Source organism: Mercurialis annua, linkage group LG3, assembly GCF_937616625.2.
Source record: "Mercurialis annua linkage group LG3, ddMerAnnu1.2, whole genome shotgun sequence".
Classification (NCBI taxonomy): Eukaryota; Viridiplantae; Streptophyta; class Magnoliopsida; order Malpighiales; family Euphorbiaceae; genus Mercurialis; species Mercurialis annua.
The window spans coordinates 71,216,289-71,241,211 of NC_065572.1; the positions used below are offsets into that span (position 1 = coordinate 71,216,289).

At 35.8% G+C, this 24,923-nt stretch overlaps 3 protein-coding genes across 4 annotated transcripts; all 3 read left to right on the plus strand.

The window, feature by feature from the left end:
- Positions 1–2,188: 2,188 nt before the first annotated feature.
- On the plus strand, positions 2,189–3,257 carry LOC126671249 (uncharacterized). The gene is made up of 2 exons (XM_050365006.1): positions 2,189–2,683; positions 2,763–3,257. The coding sequence occupies exons 1-2, from the start codon at positions 2,189–2,191 to the stop codon at positions 3,255–3,257; spliced, it is 990 nt and encodes a 329-aa protein (XP_050220963.1).
- Positions 3,258–8,377: 5,120 nt separating this feature from the next.
- LOC126673889 (polycomb group protein EMBRYONIC FLOWER 2) lies at positions 8,378–17,736 on the plus strand. Of its 2 annotated transcripts, XM_050368199.2 has the most exons (22): positions 8,378–8,486; positions 8,591–8,736; positions 8,854–9,001; positions 9,092–9,147; positions 9,385–9,496; positions 9,667–9,820; positions 9,910–9,960; positions 10,655–10,794; positions 11,753–11,815; positions 11,944–12,065; positions 12,519–12,583; positions 12,661–12,713; positions 12,909–12,962; positions 13,048–13,107; positions 13,913–13,959; positions 14,072–14,193; positions 14,781–14,988; positions 15,206–15,254; positions 16,216–16,299; positions 16,412–16,491; positions 17,165–17,254; positions 17,540–17,736. In XM_050368199.2, the coding sequence occupies exons 2-22, from the start codon at positions 8,699–8,701 to the stop codon at positions 17,661–17,663; spliced, it is 1,920 nt and encodes a 639-aa protein (XP_050224156.1). In that variant the 5' UTR covers positions 8,378–8,486; positions 8,591–8,698; the 3' UTR covers positions 17,664–17,736. The 2 variants fall into 2 exon arrangements, with proteins under 2 accessions (XP_050224156.1, XP_050224157.1); XM_050368200.2 differs by lacking the exon at positions 12,909–12,962.
- Positions 17,737–23,496: 5,760 nt separating this feature from the next.
- On the plus strand, positions 23,497–24,346 carry LOC126671300 (zinc finger CCCH domain-containing protein 54). The gene has a single exon (XM_050365063.2). The coding sequence runs from the start codon at positions 23,497–23,499 to the stop codon at positions 24,253–24,255; it is 759 nt and encodes a 252-aa protein (XP_050221020.1). The 3' UTR covers positions 24,256–24,346.
- The last annotated feature ends 577 nt before the right edge of the window (positions 24,347–24,923 follow it).

A 24,923-nucleotide genomic window follows, 5' to 3' on the forward strand; every position in this document is an offset into this window, starting at 1 on the left:
CTTTAAAATTTGGCATTATGGCACGACCTTCCATTTTGTTTCAAATCTATCACCAAAATAAAATTCGGTAAATTTTTTTAACTAAAAATTACTAATCCTATATACTCTAATTCAAAGATAATAATATTTGGTATCGATTTATAATTTTGGTCGTTCATTAATGGTTTAGTGAAGGATTTGTTAACAAAAATACACTGAAATAATAGATTTGAATAAAAATTAAAGGTCATGATTTTATATAATAACTGATGGAGTCTGCCTTCTGAACCGGTGAGTGAACCTGCAAAACAGGGTAGAAGCTAACCGGACGGTGGTTGTCCGATTAACTCTCCGATGCTAAAGTCAGTTTAGAGCTTTGAGCAGCGTTTTGAGTATATGAATGTAATTGTAATTCTAGGCATACCTCGTGCTCCTTTTATAGTAGACGAATATACCTAGTAGAGTTGTATTAGGTAGGTGAATCCTACTTTGTAGGGATTCGGCCGTATCTTAAGGATTCTCCTGATTTGTCGAGATCTACCTTAATCTGATAAGAATCCTATTTAGGAACGTCTTCCTAAATAGTCTTATCTTCCTAAAGTAGAGCTTATCCTTCCATATGTAGTGTTTGTGTCCAAATAGGACAAGGTTTCCATATTTAGTCGTTTATCCGAATCCCGGACCTGACGCGCTCTTGGCGGATCATGTGGGATTCGGTCTTTATTAGTGTATTACCGAATCTTAGAGATTCGGTATCTCCTTCATATCTTTCCGTCTCCAGGGGGAGTCCGGTGTCGCCTGAGAGTGGATCTCCTGCAACTCGGCTCCATTATACTTACAGTAGGATTCGGTATCCATCATTAGCCCCCCCGCAAGTGAGCTGAAGTAGTTTGGCATTTATGCCTTAGTGGATTTTAGCTCTTTTGGAGCTGAGTTCTTTTATGCGTGCGAGTCGCTTTGTATTCCGGGCGAGTCGTTTCATATGTTTGTGGGTGACGTTTCTTCTTTAGTAAGATTCTGTATTGCCACGTGTTGTCCATCAGTAGAGGGTTATGACTGGATGAACGACAAGTGTCTTCGTGCGCCATTAGTATTATGGGATCTCGTCTTTTCAGTTTCTTTGGTTCAGGCTATATAATAGTTCATTTTCTTTCTTTTCCAACCTTTGCTTTCTCTGCAACTGCTAACCTTCAATTTCTTCAAGCTTTTCGTGGGTTTCCTTCTTCTGCTGTCAAGATTCCTCGTTTTCAAGTTGCTCCTTACCTTTCTTTTGATCCTGCGTATTTGCTTGCGAGGTATTTTACCTTTTCTTTAATTTTAATTTTCTGGTAGTTCTTCGTTTTTGATTTTGTTCCTTCTGTTCTTGTTCTTCGCATTGTTCTTCGTCTTGTTCTCCTTCTTTCCCCTTCTTTTGATCTTTTAGAGTTTTAATTTTTTCATCATTCCGTGTTTCCCCCCCATTTAAAAATTTTAAAATGTCAGAAGTAACTGAGGGGGCGAAGGGTGCTCGTGATGAGCTAGAATATACGCGGAGCTCCTTGTCAAGAGAGCAGATACTCGGTTATGCCGAGGATTTTAGCTTCCCCGGGTCGTATGTTATTTTGAGGCCGGCGAAATCGTATCGGGCGAATCATAGCACGGATTCGCCTTCTAAGATAGTAATTTTTCACGAGCAACTTTTAGCGGGTCTTAGGTTTCCCTTAGAGTCTTTAATCGTAGAGGTCTGTCATAATTTAGGTGTTCCTTTGGGCCAACTGCATCCGAACGCGATTCGCCTTCTTTGTTCTTTTATGGAATCGTGCAGGGTTCGGATGCAGGAGCCTTCGCTTGCTCTTTTTAATTATTTTTATGTTTTCTCCCGCCGAAAGGGTGAGGAATTTATTTTTGCTGGTGGTCGACCGAATCGGTCTCTTTTTAGTCTTCCTTCTTCTTTGAAGGGCTAGACCCCTAAGTTTTTCTTGGTTCAACACTCTTCTTTCTCCTCTTTTTCGCGGAGTTTTACTTCTAGTAAGGTTTCGCTTACTAATGTACCTGATTTGGATGATGGGGAGAAGGACTTCGCCCTGTCTTTGCTGTCGGATTGTCGTTTTGACAAGCCCAAGCACAGCGTTCTTTTAGAGCAGTATTTAAGTCGCCGTGAAATACTTTTGGCGGATCTTCCTTTAGAAGGTATTTTTCTAATCTTTGTTGTTATGTTTTGTTTTGTAGGATGTCGACTTCTCTTGAACATTTGCTTGATAATTTTCATGTCGATATGACTGTAGATATGGGCGAGGTGACTAGCGGCGTTCCTAATCCCTCTACAACTGCTGTGCCGAATCCGACGCCTGATTCGGTGAATCCGGATCTTGATCCTGCTTCTGGAGATCAAGTTCCTGCTGCGACTTCCGAGTCGCCTCTGCTTCCTTCGAAGGAGTCAGGTCCTTCTCTGAAGGGGTTGCCTACCGCCGGCCAGAAGCGTCCTGCTGAGGACCAGGCTGGGGCTTCTACCAAGCGTCCCAAGAAGAAGAAATCTTCTGGGGTGTCTTTCGAGGAGGCACCTCGGTTTGCTGCTTGGGCGGACGCGCAAAATCCGCCTCGTCTTTCAAACGTCGCCATTCTTCATGCTTGCATGGAGAATATTATGATAAAAGAGGACATTGAGTCCATTGATCGCGAACATGGCGATAATTTGGCTGAGTTCGCCTGTCTCGGCGGTTTTTCGGTATGCTTCTTTCTTTTTTATATTATGATTTGTTTCTCTTTTTTCTTTTGTTTTTCTTATTTGTTGTTTTCTTTCGCAGGTGGTCCAGTCCATCGCTGTTTTGGAGCGCCGCCGAAGGGATGCGGTGGATCAATTGAAGAAACTCCAGAGAGATTCCGAATCCTGGCTCTCCGAGAAACAAAAGATGGAGGAGGAGGCTGGCGAGGCGACCGGTCTGATCCAACAGCTGAGGTCCTCCGTATCTACCAAGACTCGGGAGATTTCCGCTTTAGAGGCTCGGGTTCGAACTTTGTCCGAGGAAGTCGAGTCTCTACAATCTTCTTCAGGTGCTCTCGCTAAGGAGAGGGATGATCTGAAGAAAGAAGAGGGGCGTCTCCGCCGGCGATTGGGTGACTCTGGGAGCTTTTATTCCCAAGTCATGACTCAATACCGGTTGGCGATCGGGGCAAAGCTGCGGGAGCAGAATCCTGGCGTCGATCTTTCTGGAGTCAATCAGTTGGATCCTGCTTCTTTAGCGAAGGAGGTGAAGGCGAAGCTTGATAAGCAGAAGCAAGACGCTTTGAATAAGGCTTAGTTTTTATTTTCTCCTTTTTGTATTTTTTGCTTTTTAGTATTTGTTGCTTTCGCCTCTCTTTTTTTGTATTGGATCGTGGGCGGATCCTTTGTAATTTTTCTTCTGTTAATATAATGATCTTTTGACCATTGCCTTTCTTTATTTGTAGAGTTAATCTAAACTCGTTTGTTGTTTTGAGAAGTTAATCTAAACTTCTGCTGGTGTAATTTATTTGTAGGTCCGAATGGATCCTTTTATTTATTTGACTCGGACGAGTCTAAATTATTTTTTAACTAAGATTCAAACGATTCTTGTTAAGTTGTATGTATTAGGTCTCGAGCGAGCCTATAAGATTTGTTTCGCCGAATCGCTTTTTATTTCAAAAATGGAAACAAGTACAAGCCCTGAATTTATTGATAATACTTTCTCAGGTGTTCTATATTCCAATATCTGGGTACCATGGACCCAGTTATTGTCTTTAGTCTATATGCGCCTTTGCCAGTAGCTTCTTCTATGATGAAGGGGCCTTCCCAATTAGCTTGCATTTTCTTTACTCCTGCGTTTCCTCTGCCAACTTCCGCGTTTCGTAAGACCAGATCGCCTCTTTGAAATTCTCTAAAATTCATTCTTTTGTTATGGTATTTTGCGGCTTGCTTCTTGTATGTAGCGGCTCGGGCTACCGCTTCATTCCTTCTCTCTTCTAGTAGGTCTAGACATAGTCTTGTTCTAGCCTCATTGGTTTCTTCTTCTAGATAGTTTACTCTGATACTGGGTATTCCAATTTCTACTGGAATTACTGCTTCAGTGCCGTAGGCGAGCCTGAAAGGTGTTTCGCCAGTTCCTTTTCTAGGAGTTGTTCTGTATGCCCATAGAACGCTGTATAATTCTTCTACCCAGTTCTCCTTGTACTGAGAAAGTCTCTTTTTTATGCCTTGTGCTATGGTTCGGTTGGTGACTTCTGTCATTCCGTTTGTTTGGGGGTGCGCCACCGAAGTAAATTTCAAATTGATCATTAGTCCTTTGCAAAATGCCTTGAACCGCTTGCAATTGAATTGTTTGCCGTTGTCTGCTATTACAGTGTGGGGTATGCCGAATCGGCATATTACTTCGTTTTTGAAGAATTCCTCTACTTTGGCTGCGGTGATGGTTGCGACAGGTGCTACCTCTACCCATTTTGTGAAGTGCTCTATTGCGACGATTAGGAATTTCGCTTGATGTTTTCCCGTTTCGAACGGTCCAACTATGTCAATCCCCCAAGTGGCGAACGGCCATGGGCTTTCCATTGATCCTTGAGGTACTGCCGGTACACGACTGATGTTGTCGTGTCTTTGGCATTTATCACATTTCTTGACTAATGCTTTTGCGTCTTCTTTGATGGTTGGCCAGTAGTATCCCTGGAGTATTGTTTTTCTTGCTATGGTGACTGCTCCTTCGTGCGCGCCGCATATTCCTTCGTGGATTTCCTTTAGGATGGATTCTCCTGTCTGAGGCGAGACACACCTAGACCATGGATGGGTTAATGAGGTTCGGTAAAGAACTCCATTGTGAAAAGAGTAGTTGGCAGATTTTCTGATGGTGCGAATGGCTTCGACTTTGTCTATTGGTAACTCGCCGCAGTCTAGATATTTGATCAGTGGAGTCATCCAGGAGTCGGCTTCCTCGATTGCCATGACCTCTGTTTTTCTGGTGCTTGGTGACTCGAGAATTTCCTTTAGCTGCATTTTAGTGAATAGATCTCCGAGTTCTGACGCTGATTTGGCGATGGCGTCGGCTTCGGTGTTTTCCTCTCTCGGGATTTGAATGATTTCCCATTGTCCTCCTTGTGCTTCTAGCTGTTGAAGCTGTGTTTTGACTTGACTCAGGTATTCGATCATCCCTGTTTCTTTGGCTTGATATTCTCCCTTGACTTGATTTACCACCAGCTGGGAGTCGCTATAGATCTTTAGGATTTCCGTTCTTATTTCTAATGCGAGGCCGAGGCCTGCGATTAGGGCTTCATACTCAGCTACATTGTTGCTGGCGGCGAATTGGATGTTTACTCCATATTCAATCTTGATTTTGTCGGGTCCTTTGAGGATGGCTCCTGCTCCAGCTCCTTTTTCATTTGATGCTCCATCTACGTGGAGTTCCCATACCAAGGCTGGTTTGGGTTGGCCGGTCTCGGTTGGAGTTATTTCTGCTACGAAGTCCGCCAAAGCTTGTGCTTTCAGAGTTGGGCGAGGTTCGTATCTTATGTCGTGTTCGCTGAGTTGGATGGACCAGTGGACTAATCTTCCGGAGGTTTCTGGTCGTTGGATCGCCTTTCGCAATGGTTGATTTGTCCTTACTACAACATTGTGACTTTGGAAGTAGTATCTCAGCTTTTTAGCTGTGGTCAGTACGGCAAGTGCCATTTTTTCGATCTCGGGGTATCGTGTCTCCGCGCCCTTCAGGACTCGTGCTATGATTCGCCCGTTGAGTTTTTGAACTTCATTTATGCTTCTTGGTGCCTTCATGTCCATAATTGCTTTGATCTTCTCGGGGTTCGCCTCTATTCCTCTTTGAGATATCATGAATCCCAGGAATTTCCCGCCTTGTACGCCGAACGTGCATTTGTCGGGGTTCAGCTTCATTCCAAACTTATTCAGTATGCTGAATGTTTCTTCAAGATCTTTTGCATGGGTTTCTTCCTTCTCGCTTTTGATGATTAGATCGTCTACATACACCTGGACTCGCTTTCCTATCTCGTCTTTGAACATGAAATTCATAAGTCTTTGGTACGTTGCTCCAGCATTTTTCAAGCCGAAAGGCATTGCCGTGTAGCAGTAAGTTCCTCCCTCCGTGATGAATGAAGTTTTTTCTTGGTCTTGCTCCTTCATCTGGATTTGGTGGTAGCCTTGAGCTGCGTCGGCTAGGCTATACATCGCGTGTCCAGCAGTAGAGTCCACTAGTTGGTCGATATCGGGGAGAGGGTAACTATCTTTAGGACACGCTTTGTTTAGATCGGTGTAATCCACACACATTCTATTTTTTCCGTTGGCTTTCTTTACGATAACTACGTTAGCTACCCATTCGGGGTAGTGGACTTCTCGTATGAATCCTGCTTTCTCCAGTTTTTCTACTTCTTCAGCGATTATTTTCTGTTTTTCTTCCGAGAACTTCCTTTTCTTTTGCTTCACTGGGTTCGCCGCTTCTGCTACATTTAGATCATGAGTAATGACGTGGGGGTCTATTCCGACTATTTCTGATGCGTTAGCAGCGAAGGTTTTGACGTTGTTTTTCAGCATGGCTGTGATTTCGCTTTCGATCTTTGGGTTCATGTTTGCGCCGAGATTTACTCTTTTCTCCTTGTCGAGTTGGAGTTTCTTTGTTTCGCCTTCGGGTGCTGTTTCTTTTTCTTCGATGTCGTGATTAAGGATTTCTTCTATTGCCATTGCTTCGCCTGATTCTTTTATTGCTTGTTCGTAGCACTTTTTCGCCTCGGCTCGGTTTCCTTGTATCGTGATAATTCCTTGTTTCGTCGGTATCTTCATGGTTAGCGCCTTTATGCTTGTCACGGCGGCTGAGTCGTGGAGGAAAGGTCTCCCCAGTATCGCGTTGTACGGCAGGTCGATTTCTACGACGCTAAACCGTGTAGGTAATTCCTCGCTTTTCCTTGTCCTTCCTAGCTTGACGTCGAGAGTAGTTGTTCCATTGGGCTTAATTGGCAAGCCCCCAAATCCTACCACAGGCGTGGCATTTCTCTTTAGTTCCGCTAGGTCTCCTCCTAGGCTTTCGTAGGCCTTTTTTGTTATCAGGTTTATTGCGCTTCCTTCATCGATTAGGATTCTCTCAACGTTCCAGTGTTCGATGATCATGGCCACTACCAGAGCTTCGTTGTGCTCTTCGGCTATTCTCCCGAAGTCCTCTCCGTCAAAAGTCACTGGAGGAGGAGTTGAGAGTTCTGTTGCTTTTCGTTTTCTCTGTGTCGTTTGATCTTTCAGGTTTACTCTTTCAGAAGTCATCTTCTTCAATGAGATTTGTTTTTGAGTTCAGAAAAGCTCCTTCTTTTGAAGTTTAGTTAAGCTTTTCCCACAGACGGCGCCAATTGATGGAGTCTGCCTTCTGAACCGGTGAGTGAACCTGCAAAACAGGGTAGAAGCTAACCGGACGGTGGTTGTCCGATTAACTCTCCGATGCTAAAGTCAGTTTAGAGCTTTGAGCAGCGTTTTGAGTATATGAATGTAATTGTAATTCTAGGCATACCTCGTGCTCCTTTTATAGTAGACGAATATACCTAGTAGAGTTGTATTAGGTAGGTGAATCCTACTTTGTAGGGATTCGGCCGTATCTTAAGGATTCTCCTGATTTGTCGAGATCTACCTTAATCTGATAAGAATCCTATTTAGGAACGTCTTCCTAAATAGTCTTATCTTCCTAAAGTAGAGCTTATCCTTCCATATGTAGTGTTTGTGTCCAAATAGGACAAGGTTTCCATATTTAGTCGTTTATCCGAATCCCGGACCTGACGCGCTCTTGGCGGATCATGTGGGATTCGGTCTTTATTAGTGTATTACCGAATCTTAGAGATTCGGTATCTCCTTCATATCTTTCCGTCTCCAGGGGGAGTCCGGTGTCGCCTGAGAGTGGATCTCCTGCAACTCGGCTCCATTATACTTACAGTAGGATTCGGTATCCATCAATAACTTTTAAAGGTCGTGAATAAAATAAAAATTTGTGTAAACATCATGATTTTTTTATGGAGTTAATCCTTAATTTTATATAAAAAAGACAATATTTACTTACTTAACAATGTAAAATATCATAAAAAAAATAACATTTATGTATTTTAGTTTAAAAGTTATATATTATATTAAAATTAAATTTGTATTTTCCAAAAAATTAAAATTAAAACAAGCAATTTATATTAAACTTCCCGGAAAGTTAACTTTTCACGAAGTTAACTTTCCGGAGATTACTACAAAATGAACTAAGTGAGGCCTAAATACTCCTAAATGATGTAATTAAATAACAAAAGGGTATATTCACGCCATTTCAAATATTTGAGCGTGAAAGTAACAATGAAATAAATTAGTAGGAACCATTTCTTAATTTAAACACATTAGGGCCAAATCTCATGTTAATCCTAATTTTCTCGCTGTCTCTCTCATCCCTCTGTCGTTTAACTCACTACACAAAATCTGATTATGTCGTTTCCTTACTCATATAGCTAAACCGAGAATTTCTCGGCGCTCTCCAGTATCTGAAAAAAACAATCGAATCAAATTTCAGGTGCGCGCATTTCACATTTGCCCTAAAGAAAATCTCGCAAATCAATTTCAAACTGCACAAAATTAGGTTTCTGTTTTTGAGATTATTAAATTTTATTTTTGCAGGTATTATTGACTACAGTGAAGCTGTAATTATACAAAATTTACTGTTGATCGTAGCTTAAGCTATGGAAATAACTGCTATATACACTACTTGAAATAGTGTGACGAAGAATGCCGGGGATCCCTTTAGTGGCTCGCGAAACTTCATCGTATGTATTTTTTTTCTTCGTTTGATTTTGTAATGTTATTGTTAATCGTTAAATCAGAAATTGTTTAGGTTTATTTTTCTGATTTTTGAGTGATTTTACTGTTGGTGAAATCGGAAGATATACTAGAAACACGGAGCAAATGTGCCGTGAGGATGCTAGATTGCATTTATCCGAAGAAGAAGAAATGGCGGCTGAGGAGAGTCTTTCTATTTATTGCAAACCTGTTGAACTCTATAACATCCTTCAGCGTCGCGCCATTAGAAATGTAATCGTAATTTTTTAGTGTCTACTTGTTTTGAATTATGTTATGTTTGAATTTGAAGTTGAACTTTTGTTTATGTTTATGATGTTGTAGCCATCGTTCTTACAAAGATCTTTGAGCTATAAAATACAAGCAAAGCACAAGAGGAGGTAAAAATTGTTTCATTCATAATTTTTTTAATGTTGAAACTGATTGAATGAAAATGTTTTGGTATTTATTTTGATGTTGCATTGAATTATTTGTAAGAAGTTTTGTTATGATAGTTGAATTGTATTGGCCTTTGATGATTATATCTGCTTTTAGTTGCCGAAGTGCATTTGTTTGGATTAAAATTATGCAATGAATTTACTGTTATAGTTTCTAATTACTTTTGTTTGAACATGTAGAATACAAGTGTCTATTTCTCTGTTTGAGACTGTGAATGGTGCACTTTCTGGTAGTCTATATCCGTTATACATTTTATTGGCAAGAGCAGTTTCTGATATCAGGGTTTCAGAGGTAGGAGTTGATCTACATTGTTTTTTGTTGAATGCCAAGTCAAATTGATCAACAACTGAAATATTTTATATATACTTTTTGGTATATATGCATTTCATTATTAGTGGTAGTGTGCTACAATTTATCATAGCGTTTTTTATGATCTTTTCCCTTTTTATTCCAAAATGAAGTATTCTGCAGTATATCGCTTTCATCGAGCATGTGTTTTGACGAACTTCTTTGGAGTTGAGGGGAGTACTCAAGCAAATTTTGTCCTACCTGAGATTAATAAGTTAGCATTAGAGGCCAAATCTGGTTCACTTGTTATCTTGTTTGTTAGCTTCGGTAAGGCATTGATTTAGCAATATCTAAACGTTGTTTGTTGATTTCATTGGATTGCTCTGTCTGATTTTTTGTTCTTTTCTATTTTGCAGCTGGAGCCCAAAATTCTATGCATGGAGTTGATTTAACCAAGGGTCATTTGGGTATGAATGCTTGCATGTGAGATATACTTTTGTTCCCCAACTGTTTTTTGTATCATTTAATGGTCAAAATGTCATATTATGTACCTAATTTAAGGCGCCTTTAGAAATCTCATGCGTGTTTCCAGTTATGGTTGAAGTTGTAAATGTTGAATTTGTGTGAAGTTACAGCAGAATCGTAGATAGATAGGATGACGACAAGTGTAAATATAAGGTCTGAATTTTAGGTAAAGAAGAAGATGCTGTAAATGGGAATTAGATTGACGGTAGGCATGTTTGTCTGAGAGACGACTGTTTCTTTATTCATCTTTCATATGTTTAGTTAGTAGAGGAGTCTTTGGAATCATACAGAAGCATTGATACATTAGCATTCGGCATGTTCAAGAGTACTCATTACCATCTCATGATAGCTTATCTTCAAGCAGTGTCATGTGAACCTTATCTGTCATATCTTGATCAATTGCTTTAATACAATCTTGGTGCTATGTCTACTGTGGTATACAATTTTTCTTTCATTTTTATGATGTCAAGTAGCTAATAACTATCTATTAACTCTTCTTTTGATGGGTGTTTAATTATTCCTTTGAAAAACAAATAATGCTTCACCAAAATGTTACACATTTGACTTATTGGGTTAGTGTAAGTTTGATTTTGTAACTCCTCTTTACTCTCTAATTTTGTTCTCTCTAATTGACAGAAAATGTTGGAGGGTGCTGTCTATTGGGCACTTTGCCTCTAGATTCACTTTGTATGTCATGGGAGAAGTCACCAAACTTGACTTTGGGACAAAGAGTGGAGTTGACATCACAGATTAAAATGAAATCATGTTTCTTGAAGGTATGGCTCTACAGAACTGTTTTAGTAAACTGCTTTCTTACGTTTAACTTTTTCTTTATATATATCTGTGATCTGCTCTAAAGTTGCCATACAAACTGTTACATTGCTAAGGAGAAATGTGTATTCGAATGAATGCCTAGTATTGATTGGTTAAGGTTGAGGCAACTGAATGCAAAGATTCTCACGTTTAGCATGGAGCAGTAGCACTGTAGATGAACCAGGATAAAATGGCTGCCCATATTAACCCAGATAGTTGATACCTGAGGTGGTAATGGCCATAAAAAATGCTTCAGCTAATTTTTCGTGCAACCGTATTCCTCTTAACAACATAAAAACCAAGAGTGACAAGGTTGAACCACTATCTCTATTCTTCCCTTCCAGAAGAGATATCTTCCAGTGATCGTCAAATATATCGCTATTAAGATGTCACTGCTGTTTCCGTCACTGTTCCTTTTAGCACGGGCTGCCTAATCATCCCTTCATCATGCCCACACATATGTAGTTTCAATCATTGGGAACAACAAAAAGACACTCTATTTGCAATTTCCAATTTAAGAAAGTGGCCAAGGATGAGGACATATGAATACCTTTGAGATGAGTGATTATTCAAACAACTGAACTAGTTTCTGGCTTATGACCAGTTTTTTTAATCTGATTAGCCAAGCTGGTCTTCACCAACTGCATTATTATTCGTGACATGCACTTTGTGCTCTCTGGACCATGTATAAGTGCTACACCAACTGCTAGCAGGCTTGCACCACTTTCTTGACCTTTGATATTGACCTCTACTTTTACAGCAGTTATAACTTCATTGTTCTAATATGTCTAACCTGATGTAGTTTAATCAAGGCTGACTTTTTATTGTTTATTTTGTGCATTTTCATTTTGCTTTTAATGATTTTAGGGATTCAATAGTGTTTTGTACTTTGTTCTTACAATTTTGTGTTTCGTCTTACAGTTGAGCTGTTTGAATGAGGAAAAATCTCTTTCAGTTCAATTTCCATTTAGTACGGAAACTACGGTATTTTCAGTCCTTAATCACTGCTTTTTTTAGTTTGAATCTACTTTTGGATTCTTTGCGCTGCAGACTTTTTTGGGTATACTTGTTGATAGATATTTGCTACTCTTTGGTTATTGTTAATTCCACAGAGTTCATCACAATGTCTTCAAGCCAATGTTTCTGCAGAAGAGGTTGGGGCTAAGGAAAAATCTCCTTATCATTCATACACATTCAGTGGCATTTCTTCTTCATCACTATCTCATATTATTCGGTAATTCCCGATGGATCTTTGTTTCATTTCGGTAATCTATTTTTGTCAGCCTTATCAATTCGTTCTTGTTTTTCTCTCTTATTCTAGTCCTGGAATAATTGGTTTGTGCAATCTGATATATTTGCATGACGTGACCCTTGAGTTATTACTAATAATTGTTTCTTAATGCTGTCATAGCTTTTCTGCATGGTCATTGGTATAAATTTATTTGAACTCTATGATAGATATTTTTTGATGGTGGCATTTGTGGGTGATAGGCCTGAAAATAAAAAGTTTTCTCTGCCATATCTCAAATTTAGAATTGGTTCTTTTCAGTTTAGGATATCTTGTCTTTATTCATGGTATTTTTCTATATTGAAAATCCACAACATGAAACATTTATACATCTGTTTTATTCTTTTTATATGGGTTATTATGTGTATAATAAAGGTTTTCTTTATTTGCATTGTTTAGGTTGAGGGCTGGAAATGTCATTTTCAACTATAGATATTACAATAACAAGTTGCAAAAGACTGAAGGTCGTTTTATTTTCCCTTAATTGTTTTTACGTTCCTTTACCCATTCTTCCCTAATTCTTTAAATATCTATCTTGCAGTAACTGAAGAGTTTTCATGCCCCTTCTGCTTGGTAAAATGTGGGAGCTTTAAGGTTGGAGCATTCTTAGCATTTGATAGTACTTTGTTAATTCCTCTGGAAGCTAAACTATAGCGGCCAGATATGGATTTTGTGGTTTTTTTTAATTTTATTTTAGTTTTTGGTTCTTTCCTCCATTTTATTTTTCTCATGCTTGAAATTTACCTTCTTTTGTTGATTTTGTTTCCATTTTTCTATATCTTTCCTTAGGGTCTAAGATATCATTTGCCTTCATCGCATGATCTCTTCAACTTTGAATTTTGGGTTGGTAATCTTCAGCAATCTTGGCGAAGTCTGATCATTTATTTTTTTTGAGTAGTGATTTATTTATGCTTTGAATGACATGTAGGTAACTGAAGAGTTTCAAGCTGTAAATATATCTGTGAAGACTGACACCTGGAGATCTGAGGTCAAAAGTGTTTTTATCTATGAATTTGTCATTTTTAAAGTAATACTCCACGTACTTTGCTAGTGTTGAGCTAGGACATATTATTGGCATGCCTGCAATATTACCCATGAATTTTCTGATCCACCAGACAAAAAAAAAAAACAGTTCCAGTCAGTTCGTTTTCTTGTTTTAAGAGTTCATTATTGCTTACAATCTGCCATGACAATTGTAACAGTGCCACCTTATGCAACCTATAAATTTTGAAGTCTGAATAACTATTAATAATCTTCTGTTAACTGATCTTTGCATGGACTTACTGATTAAGAATGTCGGAACGCATATGCAATATTTATACTCATATTACTGTTCAGTAAGTCTTCCGTAAGTATGTGCATACTGTTTTTTTTTACATAAGTTTGTCATGATGATCAGAAGCATGGCTCATTGGACGAACTGTAGTAAAAAATTAACTTTTGATACATAAGTCAGCTATTGTCCGGTTGATGTTTCATGCATATATTACTCTCCCTGTATCAATTTGGAGTCTATTTCATTTTGTCGAGGGAGATTCTCTTGATCCTCGAAAGGATGCTTTAGATTATAGCCGCGACTCCCTGAGTTTATCAATTTGAACAATGGCTTAAATTATGCTGTCATTCTGTTTCTGCCATATTCTTTGGAAAGTGATGCTTATAAGAACATCAGGGGATGCATGTTAACTGCTAATTGCAAAACTGATGGAAGGTTCAGGCACACGTGTTAATGCCAACTATGGTTTTCTTTATTTTATGTTCTTTGAATTAACATGCTAATATTCTTTGTTCAGATTGTTGCTGATGGTGTCGATCCAAAGCAGCAAACATTTGATTTCTGGTAGTTCAACAACTTTTTTATTGCCTGAACTCTTAAGTTGCCTGTGTTGTAAAGCAACTATGTTTATGGTCAAGAACATGCTAGACTCAGATGTGTGTACATGTATTTGCAGCTCAAAGAAACCAAGGCGCAACAGACGAAAGAACCTTGTTCATAATTCAAAGCATGTGCAACCATTGGTTCATGATTCAAACTTACGCATTGGAGCCTCCAGTATTCTTGATAAGGCAGACGGTATGCACATTGATTTATTTGCCAATTATCTACATTCTGATGAATACATCCTTCTAGTGGAATCTCAATTTAATAAAAGAATGCTCGATGACTACTTTGTTGTTTAGACACTTGAAAGTGAAATAAGAGAATAAAATGGAATTAGAACTAGAAAATTATTTTCATGCATGATCATGTATCAGTGGTGTGATCATGATTGCACCCTCAAAGAATTCTTGCATCTCTTACATTACAGAAAATGGCTTGCATATTTAAATATTTGAAGGAGGTTTCATGTAGGGTCAACATCACAACGTGAGAACCGCAAGGGAATGCTGACATAAACCAAAAAAAGTAATTGGCTGCTTCTTTTTTCCTTACCTGTGGAAAGGTTCGGTTCCAAGCAGTAGATTTTTTTAAAATGGCCCTTCTGCATGAATAACTGCATAAGCATAATTGCTGTAAAGAGGATGTTGCATATATGATAACTTCTTTTATGTGCCTTATAGCTTATTGCGACATATTTATGTGGCTGTTTAATAAATTGTACATGTGTTTTTTATTTTTGTGTGTACCTACAAATACTTTCTTTAATGCTTGCTTATCAGGTGGGAAAGGCTTGCTTCATAGTACTGCAGGTGCAACAGCGTGTGCAGAACATGTTCCTTCCAGCTTTGATGTTGCTGGAGTTTCAGAAGCATTTTCAGATCCTGAGTGTGTACAGGTAGCAGCATCTGGGAACAATTTTGCACCCCCTGCCATGTTGCAATTTGCGAAGACAAGAAAGTTATCTGTTGAACGGTCCGACTTAAGGAAGTATGTGCTAAGTCTTCTTGTACTCTTCTAGCACATTATAACCCGTTAGGCAATGGAAAATCTTTGATTAGTTGTTTGGTATGCATTGATTATCAGGATGCATTAGCCAACTGACATAAATGATAGGACAGTGTTTACATATCCTTGAAATATCATGTTACTTGTTGGAAAAGTCTGAGAACATCTGGGTTTCATTATCATGTTTTTTCTTTTTCAGCCGTACACTCCTTCACAAGCGACAGTTTTTTCACTCGCATAGAGCTCAGGTGACTTATGACCTTGTAATTTAATTGCAATTGTCCTTTGTTTTGCTTGTTAACCTGTGTGAAACATTGTTTAACTTACCATGGTAGGCAGATCTGTGCTATTATCTATATTTCTTGAAATTGATTAGCCCAAAAAATCTGCAAGGTCTTGTTGCTTAGACATGCAGCAAATGTTTAAAAGCTTTATGGAAATTCTAAAATAGCAGTTCAGATTGTGTCTCAACGTCATCAGTTTTCTTATACATTTTTTAATGTAGAATTTGGAGAGCCGGTGAATAAGTAGGCTACTTTATATGCCCGTTTACAAGCCATGCAACGAATTGGAATTGTCTTGTCTCCTAAATTTTTTTTGGACACTTTTGAACCCTCTACTAACGTCACAGTAGCTTTTGGATCTTTCCGGCTCCAATTAATAGTCAATTTCTTTAACCTTGCCAGTGGAATGAAATAAGGAAACCAATGGGTCATAAGGATTTGATGATTGATTTTTTTTTTGACATAACATTAGCTGTTTATCAAACAGAAATAGTAAAATTGGAGCTTCTTTTTTCTGAAACGTTGATCAGAGTAATGTTTTATCTGTTCTGATTATTGCTCTGATACATGTTTGAATCTGTCAATGTTATAGCAATTTTGCTTTAAACGTTCCTTAGTCTTTTACCAAAGTACTCATCCAGATAGATTTGCGCTTGCCTTTTCCTTATAAGTTAGCTTTGCTTGCTGTAATTTGGAAAACCAACGATGAACTCATTAAGATTTGTATTACATGGGAACTTGAGATTTTAGAAAAATAACTGTTTGGTCCTGCTAAAGATAAAGAGTTCATGCTATGACCTCCCTTAGTGAATGTTATCTGACTCCCTCCTTGAGACAAGTATGTCGAATATATTGATTTACACTTTTTATATCCATTAAGATGAAGAAAATGATTTTTTTTCCTTTTCACTTTTTGGATTTTAAGCCAATGGATATAGAGCAAGTGTTGTCAGATCGTGATAGCGAGGATGAAGTTGATGACGACGTTGCCGATTTTGAAGACAGAAGGGTATGCATATTTTTAGCATGGCCTCTCTTTTGTAGTACCTGTTGAACTATATTTTCAGTGTGTGGGGTTAAAACCATTAGATTGGTGGTCTAATTTGATTATGATTCTTCAGATGCTTGATGATTTTGTGGATGTTACTAAAGATGAAAAGCAAATCATGCACTTGTGGAACTCCTTTGTCAGAAAGCAGCGGTAATGGTCTCTTTATTTCACTGTTTGTTCTGTTACCATTTTAAAATGAGGTCAGCTTGGCTTTCTTTCTTGGGGTGCTTGGGTTTTGCTGGGGGAATTGCTGCATAACTAAACGCTCATTTATTTACATAAGCATCTTAAGTATTAAACTCAATAAATTCTGGACCCCTCTGGAAAGTTGAGTTGTGAGCTGCGGTATAATGCCGGGATCTTTTTGCTTTTAGGGGAAGTCCATTGACTCGAACCTATATATAAATAGGCACCTTGTGATTTAAGGAGAGGCGGGAGAGATATCCTCCTAGACCTGTGATGACTGACAACCTGATTTATGTCATGACTCTGCTGAGCGGCTTTGGTTTCTTATCTTATGGTTCTCTAATATTTTGTTTCAGCTGTGCCTAAAACAGTTATTGCTTCATTTTGTTTTCTTTCATCATTTTCTTTCAATGAAATGTTTATGTTTCCCTTATATATACTTATTCCAAGCGTACATAGTAGCAAGATCATTTGGATTTTGTTAGTAGATTTGAATGCTTATCAAACGAGTTTGTGCTCGTCTTTATGGGTGAAATGAGTGCATGCCAATTTTTGCTTGAAAGATCGTAATCAATGATTGTTATATATGTTGATTTCTGATTTCCATCTCGAATTTATTTGATTATCATGCTGGCAGCGTTCTGGCTGACGGCCATATCCCTTGGGCATGCGAGGGATTCTCAAGATTACATGGGCACGATCTTGTCCGAGCCCCGGCTCTACTCTGGTAATTCCTTATATTTATGCTGATAATTTTATTTCAATCAATTATAAAATGTTCACATTGCATTTTCTCAGCAAGTTCAATAGGCTGTTTTTGCTGTAAAAAAATAATTATTCTTGGCATGCTGATACAAAATGAGACGCAATTCAGATAATATATACCAAATTGAAATCATGAATTTTTCATTATTAACCTTTGTTTTATCTCCCGATTAATCCTTTTTGTTTTCATTTTACCGTTAATTTAATGTTGCAATTTAATAATATGAAATTATTTGGGGGAGGACAGGTGCTGGAGACTATTAATGATAAAACTGTGGAATCATGGTCTTCTGGATGCAAGAACCATGAACAATTGTAATATTAGTCTCGAGCAATACCAAAAGCAGGATATTGATCCTATGAAAAGCTAGAGAAAAGCCCTATGTAAAATATTTGCACATAAATTCTTAACAGTGGAATAGTTTTACCATTGCATTTGCATAACTCGTGCTTCATCTGAAATTTTAGGCTTTCACATTTGTTCTGCATTGTTGTCTTGATAACTTTTATTTCTAAATTTATAATGTATTTTGTATGTTTCCACCTAAACAAATGTAGGAAAATCTAACTGAAATTTGAAAGTTAATGACAGTATAGCTATTTTATTTTTTTTAAATACATTTTTATACTCATTTCCAAACATTGAATGATAGGTATACATTTTCATCTAATGATACAATAGATTAAAAGGTTTTACAATTTTCTATTAATGAATTAAAGAATAGGTAATTATATATATATATATATATATATATATATATATATATATATATATATATATATATATATATATTAAATCATGAATTTAACTGAATTTTATAGGCCTAATGTCATAAAAAACCCCGACCTTTTAGCCCCTTTTCAATCATACCCTGGCGTTGCAAATTTATCAATTTTACCCTATTTTGCATTTTTGTGTTTCAATTGTACCCTGAAAAATTAAATTAACGTCTTTTGCGTTTGGAAATTTATTTAAAACATTCTACATGTCTCGCATATATTAATTGTATATTTTTAAAATTTATTTAAATTTAGTTAAATTAATTAAGAATTTAAATTAGTGTTAATTTGATTATGATTTTTAGTTAGTTTTTAAAAATAAAGGACTTATTTGTACTTTTTTGAATAAAAAAAAATTAATTTCATGTTTAGACTTAATTAATTGAATGATTTCATCATTTAAGTAAAAAAATTAACAAAAATTAAAATATTGGGGTACAATTGAAAACGGAAAATTCAAAAGTGGGTAAAATTGACAAATTTTCAACGTCAGGGTAGAATTGAAAAAAAGTTTAAAGGTGAGGGGTTTTTGAGTGATAAGGCCAATTTTATAATACAAACTTTAAATGAGAGCAATATTAAATATGAATTATCAATTCTGCAATAAAAATGATGATAAGGACAATAGAGCAATTCACATTTTTGTATCTATGCCAATATTATTTTATGATAAAATTGCTTGGTCTTTTTAAAAAAATTGATAATTCATATTTGACATTATTAATATTTAAATTACTTTACTTTTGATAAATTTTTTTATTGCTTTATGTGTCTACTTTATTCATAATATTGCTCTTAATGGTTATTAAATAATAAAATTAAATAAAATGCTTTTAAGTTTATATATTTTAACATTTTTTATTGTACCACACATGATGTGGTCGTTTTTAGCTCAATTCTTGTAAAAGTGTGTGCTTTAATTTTCATCGCCAAAATTGGGTTAGAATAGGTAGATTTAGATAACATTACCCTAAATTTAATAACCAAACGAGGAGGAAGTGAGGAGAAGTTAGTTTGATACAATTTCCCTTCTTTTAATGTGTGGGATTCTGATATTTGTTGTTAGTGGGCCACCTACTAAACGACGAGGAAGCAAAGCGAAATTAGTTTAAAGGCTTTGTCGTTTTGCTACCAAACCATCAGAAAACGCTTGCGGAATCAGAGGGCGGTTCTCTCGCAGTTTGAGTTGGTTTCGATTGCACACAAAAACACCTTTATATTTGTCCAAAGCCACGTGTTCGTCTGCATGGCATTTCATTTGTAGCAACATTTACACTTCTCAGCTTCAGTCATAACGATGTAAAAATGCCACGCTATCACGATCATGTCATTTTAAGGATCCAATACAGACGGAATAACATCTCACACAACAGGCCTATTCCCAACCTCTATAACTAAATTAACCCTCATTTCTTAATATTTACTTACTTAAAATGATACTTTCTTTTAATTTTTAATATTACTAATTTATATTTTAATTTTTAAAATGTATGTTAAATGATTTTTTTACTTATTTTATTACCTAATTATTAATAAGATCCAAAATTAATTTTCATGTGTACCGATTAACTTTTACATGTAATCTGATTTGCATGAATCAATTAGTTAATATAAAAATTATTTTATAATAGATTTGTTAAAAGATTATCAATTGATATAAATTTTCTTCCTATGACGCACATATGTTTGTGCTTGAATCAATTTGATAATAATATAGAGATTTTTGAATTCATAAAAAAAACATATAGATATTATGGGTTAATTATATACAACATCACCATTTTTACTAAATCTCAAAAATAACACGATTTTAAAAACGTGTCAATTCAAAACATCATCTTATTTCTTTTTAAAAAGGTCAAATGTACAGATTGAATCCTCACATTTGGTCCAATTTTGAGTTTGCACCTTAATGAACCTTTTTTATACAATGGAGGTATTAACATTATAAAAAAAATTACATCGGACCCTCCGAACCTAAAATGTCATATGTCAACTAATGACTGGCCAACTTAGTGCTCATGTATTACGTTCGATGACACATACTGGTCTCACTAATGGACATGTGGCATTTTAAGTAGAGGTGGCCATGGGCCGGGTCAGCCCGTGAACCGGCCCGGTCAAACCCGGCCCGGAACCGGTCAAACTCGGAACCAGACTAAAACTGGCCCGGAACCGTATAAATGGCGGTTCCGGGCCGGTTCCATATTTGTTGAACCGTAAACCGGCGGTTTCGGGTCGGAACCGGCGGTTTAAGGGTCGAACCCGTTGATAAAAAATATATATTATATATTTAAAATATATATTATATCTTTATCATATAATATATTTACTTTTGCAATAAAATATATGTTATATTTATTTTAGTTAAATTTTTGGTTAATTTCTTAATATTTTTTTTTAAAAAATTTTTATTTTCTTGTAATACTATTTCCGTGAGTTATTTTATTATTAAATTACATTTTTTAGTAATTAAATTTTAATTTTATTTTGAATTTTTTTTAAACCGTCCTAAACCGGAACCGGAACCGTCAGGTTCTGAACCGTCATAGAACCGTCTCTTAGGCGGTTCCGGGTCGGTTCAACTTTTTCTTGAACCGTGACCCGGCGGTTCCGAACCGGAACCGCCGGGTTATGAACCGTGGCCACCTCTAATTTTAAGTACAAAGAGTTCAATATAAAATTCTTTTATAACGCTACGTACCTCCATCGAAAAAAAAAAATTTCATTAGGGTCCAAATTTAAAATCGAATCAAAGGTGAGGGTATAATATGTATATTTAGCCTTTCAAAAACAACATGGGCATATATTTAGGTAAAACTTTGCTGACTTGGACATCTGATGGGTCTGCCACGTGGCATGCCACGTCATAAAAAAACGCACTAAAAATCGTCGATGTTGTTTTTAAAAAGAGACATAAGGTAGTCTCCGAATTGACACGTTATAAAGGTCGTGTTATTTTTAAAATTTTATATAATAGTGGTGAGGTGGTGATTTTGTATATAATTAACCCATTTTTAGCATGTCTGTGATTAACAAGCTAAGATTGCTATCCTGTCGTTGAGATACGAGTTGGCACCATTTGCAAATCTAAATTTGATTATTTTTAATTTGTTTTTTTTCTTTTAAATTTGAATCAACACCAATACATAAAAAATCTTAGCTAGTTTAAAAGAGGCATCTGTTTCGATAAAAAAGATACCGATAAACGGAAAACTAGCAAAGCTAATTACTTAGAATTAAGGGCACATACAATACACAATGAACTTAATTAGCAATTTGTCCCCTCAACTTGTATGTAACGGATAACTAACATATAAATTAATTTTACTAGTAGATTAGTCACTAATTTAGCGATTATAGGCAATTAACTTTATTTTGGCAAATTAGCTTACAAGTTGAGGAGATAAATTGTCAATTTAGAAGAAATTTAGCTTACAAATTGCGGAGGCAAATTGTCAAAATAAAGTCAATTATTCATAATTAATAAATTCATATATTAATTGTCTATTATATACAAGTTGACTGACAGATTATTATTTAAAGGCGTACATAATACACAATGAATAGCTTAGAAAGGATGAAAAATAGATCACATACCCCTTAGATTAATTTTGTATTTATATTTTTGTAATTTATGTTTATCTTGTTTGTTTGGTAGATTAGAATTAATTTATAGAATTTGTTGTTTTATTATTTTTATAATTGTATTTTATGGAAAAAAAGAAGCTAAAATTACAAAATACTCCTCCTCCATTCCGAAAATAACTTTTAATATTTTATCATATATTATAAAAAGTTGTTTATTATTTTAATATCAATTATTACATGTCTCATTAATCTTAGCTGAATCGATTAGAAATAGACCTAAAAGTTAAAATACAAAAAGCTAATAATAAATTAAGTGTGTGTGAAATATTTTATATAAATTAATTAATATTATCTATATATTGTAACTTATCTTGATTTCCGACCTCATCCTTTTAGTCTTTTAGATGTATATTATCTATCTCTCAGGTAAATTATAGCACGTGCTTGCTTATACCCATTAGGAGTATTAGCACGTGTTTTCTATGGATGTAGTTCTGCATTTTTATTTTTATTTTAATTCATTCATTCCCCCCCTATAAGATGGTATTGGTAGTAAGTAGTAACTAGCTTAGTGTGATGCAGTGTAGTGGCGTTTTCTCTAAGTGTTTCTCTGTTTTTTTTAGAAATCATTTTTTTTATAAGAGAAGAGGTAAAAAAACTATAATCTAAACATTTCTATTATTAGAAAAAAATCATGTAAATCATATTTAATCCAATTAATTAAAGGCGAACTCCATCATAAATTTATATATTATTATTTTTAATTAATTTATAATATATAAATATATCATATTTAGACGATGTTTTAATAATTTATTTGTACACTTGTTGTTTTTTTATCAATAGAATTTAAAAATTATATGTTTAGCTGTCATTTTAGACCAATGAATGAGTGCCACCTCAGTGCCATGTATGAATTTGAGAAAAAAATGTTAGTTCGTGCATGAAAATAAGAAAATTTAAAGTACGTGATTAAAATGAGAAAACGTGTAAAGTTCATGATTTTTTTTGACATTAACCCTATAAAGAACTACTTAAATGCAAATTAATATCTATTAAAAAAGTAAAAATTAATGGTCAAGGTTGTATGCTGATGTTTTGAGATTGTATTTGAATATTTCTCGTTAGCTCTAATTTTTCAAAGTATTATTTTTAGGTGATTTTATGGCTAAAATAAAAAAAATTGGAGTGTTATTATAACTGGGTGGAGTGCGAAAATCTCCACCCAATATATCACATACTTTTAATTTTAATAAGGAAAGAGATCTTAATTGGATAGAGTAAAAATCTAATAGTATTTTAAATAAAAAGAAAACAATTGTAGAAATTAGTAATTTAGAAAAGTGAGCCAGAGCGAGTCAAAAACAAAAGAGCACATAGTTGTTAAATGGAGAAGAAAGGGTTTCTCCTTGAGCTAACAACTGTGTGACACACAGTAACCAATTAATGGCAGATGTAGAACAGGCCAGGGCATTTCATTGGACGTCCGTTACCGTCAGATTAAGCGTCAGGATTTATATATATTTGATGAGTTCATTTGTAACTCATCATAATGGTTACATTTAACTCAACTCCACTTCACTTCATTGCTCTATAAATGCACCAAAAACCACCTCTTATAATTACCCATTTATGTTCAATTCTTTCAGCTTAAATGAAGAAATTCAAGCTCAAATCAATTCCTTTTCTCAACTTCTTCATTTTTTCTCTGTAAAGTTGTATATTTATATATATTTATATACACGTACATATATTTATATGGTGCTGTAGATATATCTTATACTGTAATAATTTTAAATATTTTCAAGATTCTTTTGGTTTACGATCAAGAAAATGTTGACCGGAGTTAACCCGTCGAGCTACACCAAATTTTACGATTTCGGGGATTATGCATTTTCAGGGCTTGGTATAACCCCAGCTCATTACGATAACATCCACGACGCCATCTACGGCTCAGATGAATTCCGCATGTTTGCTTACAAGATCAAACGGTGCTCAAGAACCCGCAGCCATGACTGGACGGAGTGTCCTTACGCTCACCGTGGCGAGAAAGCCACGCGCCGCGACCCTAGGAAAGTTTCCTACATAGCAATCGCTTGCCCTGGTTTCCGTAACGGGAAATGCCTGAGAGGCGAAACGTGCGAGTTCGCGCACGGGGTTTTTGAGTACTGGCTACATCCTGCCCGGTACCGTACTCGCACGTGCAATGCGGGGCAATTCTGTCAACGTAAAGTTTGTTTTTTTGCTCATACTCCTGATCAGCTCCGGTCGGAGAAGAAATATGCGTATCCGTTTGTGTATAGGGCTCGGATGAACGGTGGAGATGGGGTTTTGGGATTTGAATCGGGTGGTGATGAAAGAGCCACGTCCACTCCTGTGGTGGAATCTCCTGTGAGGGTGGATAGGAGGATGTGTTTTGAAGGGGTTTCTCAGCTGTTGATTAGTAGCTTGAGGAATTCAAAGGTGAGGATTGATTGTGATGGTGATGATGATCAAGATCATGATCAAGAAGAGGGAAAGATTATTTGTGCAATTGATGAATCTGAAGATGGATTGCCACAGCTTGATTGGATTTCAGAACTGGTGAAGTGAATTATAAAGATTTGGTAAATTTTGTACAATTTTTATAAATTGTGGGTTATTGAGGAATAATATTTTTGCAGTCATTACGTAAGTATGTTTTGTGGGCGAGGACTGTTTATTGTGAACTGTTAAGTTTAAATAAAGTTTGTCTAATTTTCTTCTTATTATATCAAATGTTTTTTTTTCGGGGAGTGTCTTCTAAATTTCTTTTTTAATGTCAAAAGAGACTATACTATATTACTAGTTGAAGATTATTAGCTTCCTAAATTTATGTTCATGCTTAGGACTGCCAAAATCAAAAATTAATTTGAAATAGTTCAAATTAAAATTTATTTTAATTCAATTAATATAATTAAAAAATTAATTTAAATTAAAATAAATAGGAAGTTTAATTTTTGATCTTAATTTGATTTACCAACAAACTGATTGAAAAAGGGAATTCAAAACCAACAACATTATTTTAATATTTATATATAAATGTTTAGATAATAAATAAATCAAAATCTTATAATTTCCATTACAAATAACTAAGAGATCAAACCGTAGTAATTCTTAAAATACATACAAATAGTGAATTTGAATATTTAGTATAAATTTCCATTACACAGTTATTTTTATAGATTTATATATCACCGAATTGAATCTCAAATCATTTATTTAAATTAAGTTATAAGATT

Coding starts and splice junctions, on each gene's coding strand:
- LOC126673889 (XM_050368199.2), top strand. CDS start 8,699: ATGCCGGGGATCCCTTTAGTGGCTCGCGAAACTTCATC. Junction 12,714..12,908: donor TAAAATGTGGGAGCTTTAAG/GTTGGAGCATTC, acceptor ATCTTTCCTTAG/GGTCTAAGATATCATTTGCC. Junction 13,108..13,912: donor CTGACACCTGGAGATCTGAG/GTCAAAAGTGTT, acceptor TTCTTTGTTCAG/ATTGTTGCTGATGGTGTCGA.
- LOC126671249 (XM_050365006.1), top strand. CDS start 2,189: ATGTCGACTTCTCTTGAACATTTGCTTGATAATTTTCATGTCGATATG. Junction 2,684..2,762: donor CCTGTCTCGGCGGTTTTTCG/GTATGCTTCTTT, acceptor TTTCTTTCGCAG/GTGGTCCAGTCCATCGCTGT.
- LOC126671300 (XM_050365063.2), top strand. CDS start 23,497: ATGTTGACCGGAGTTAACCCGTCGAGCTACACCAAATTTTACGATTTC.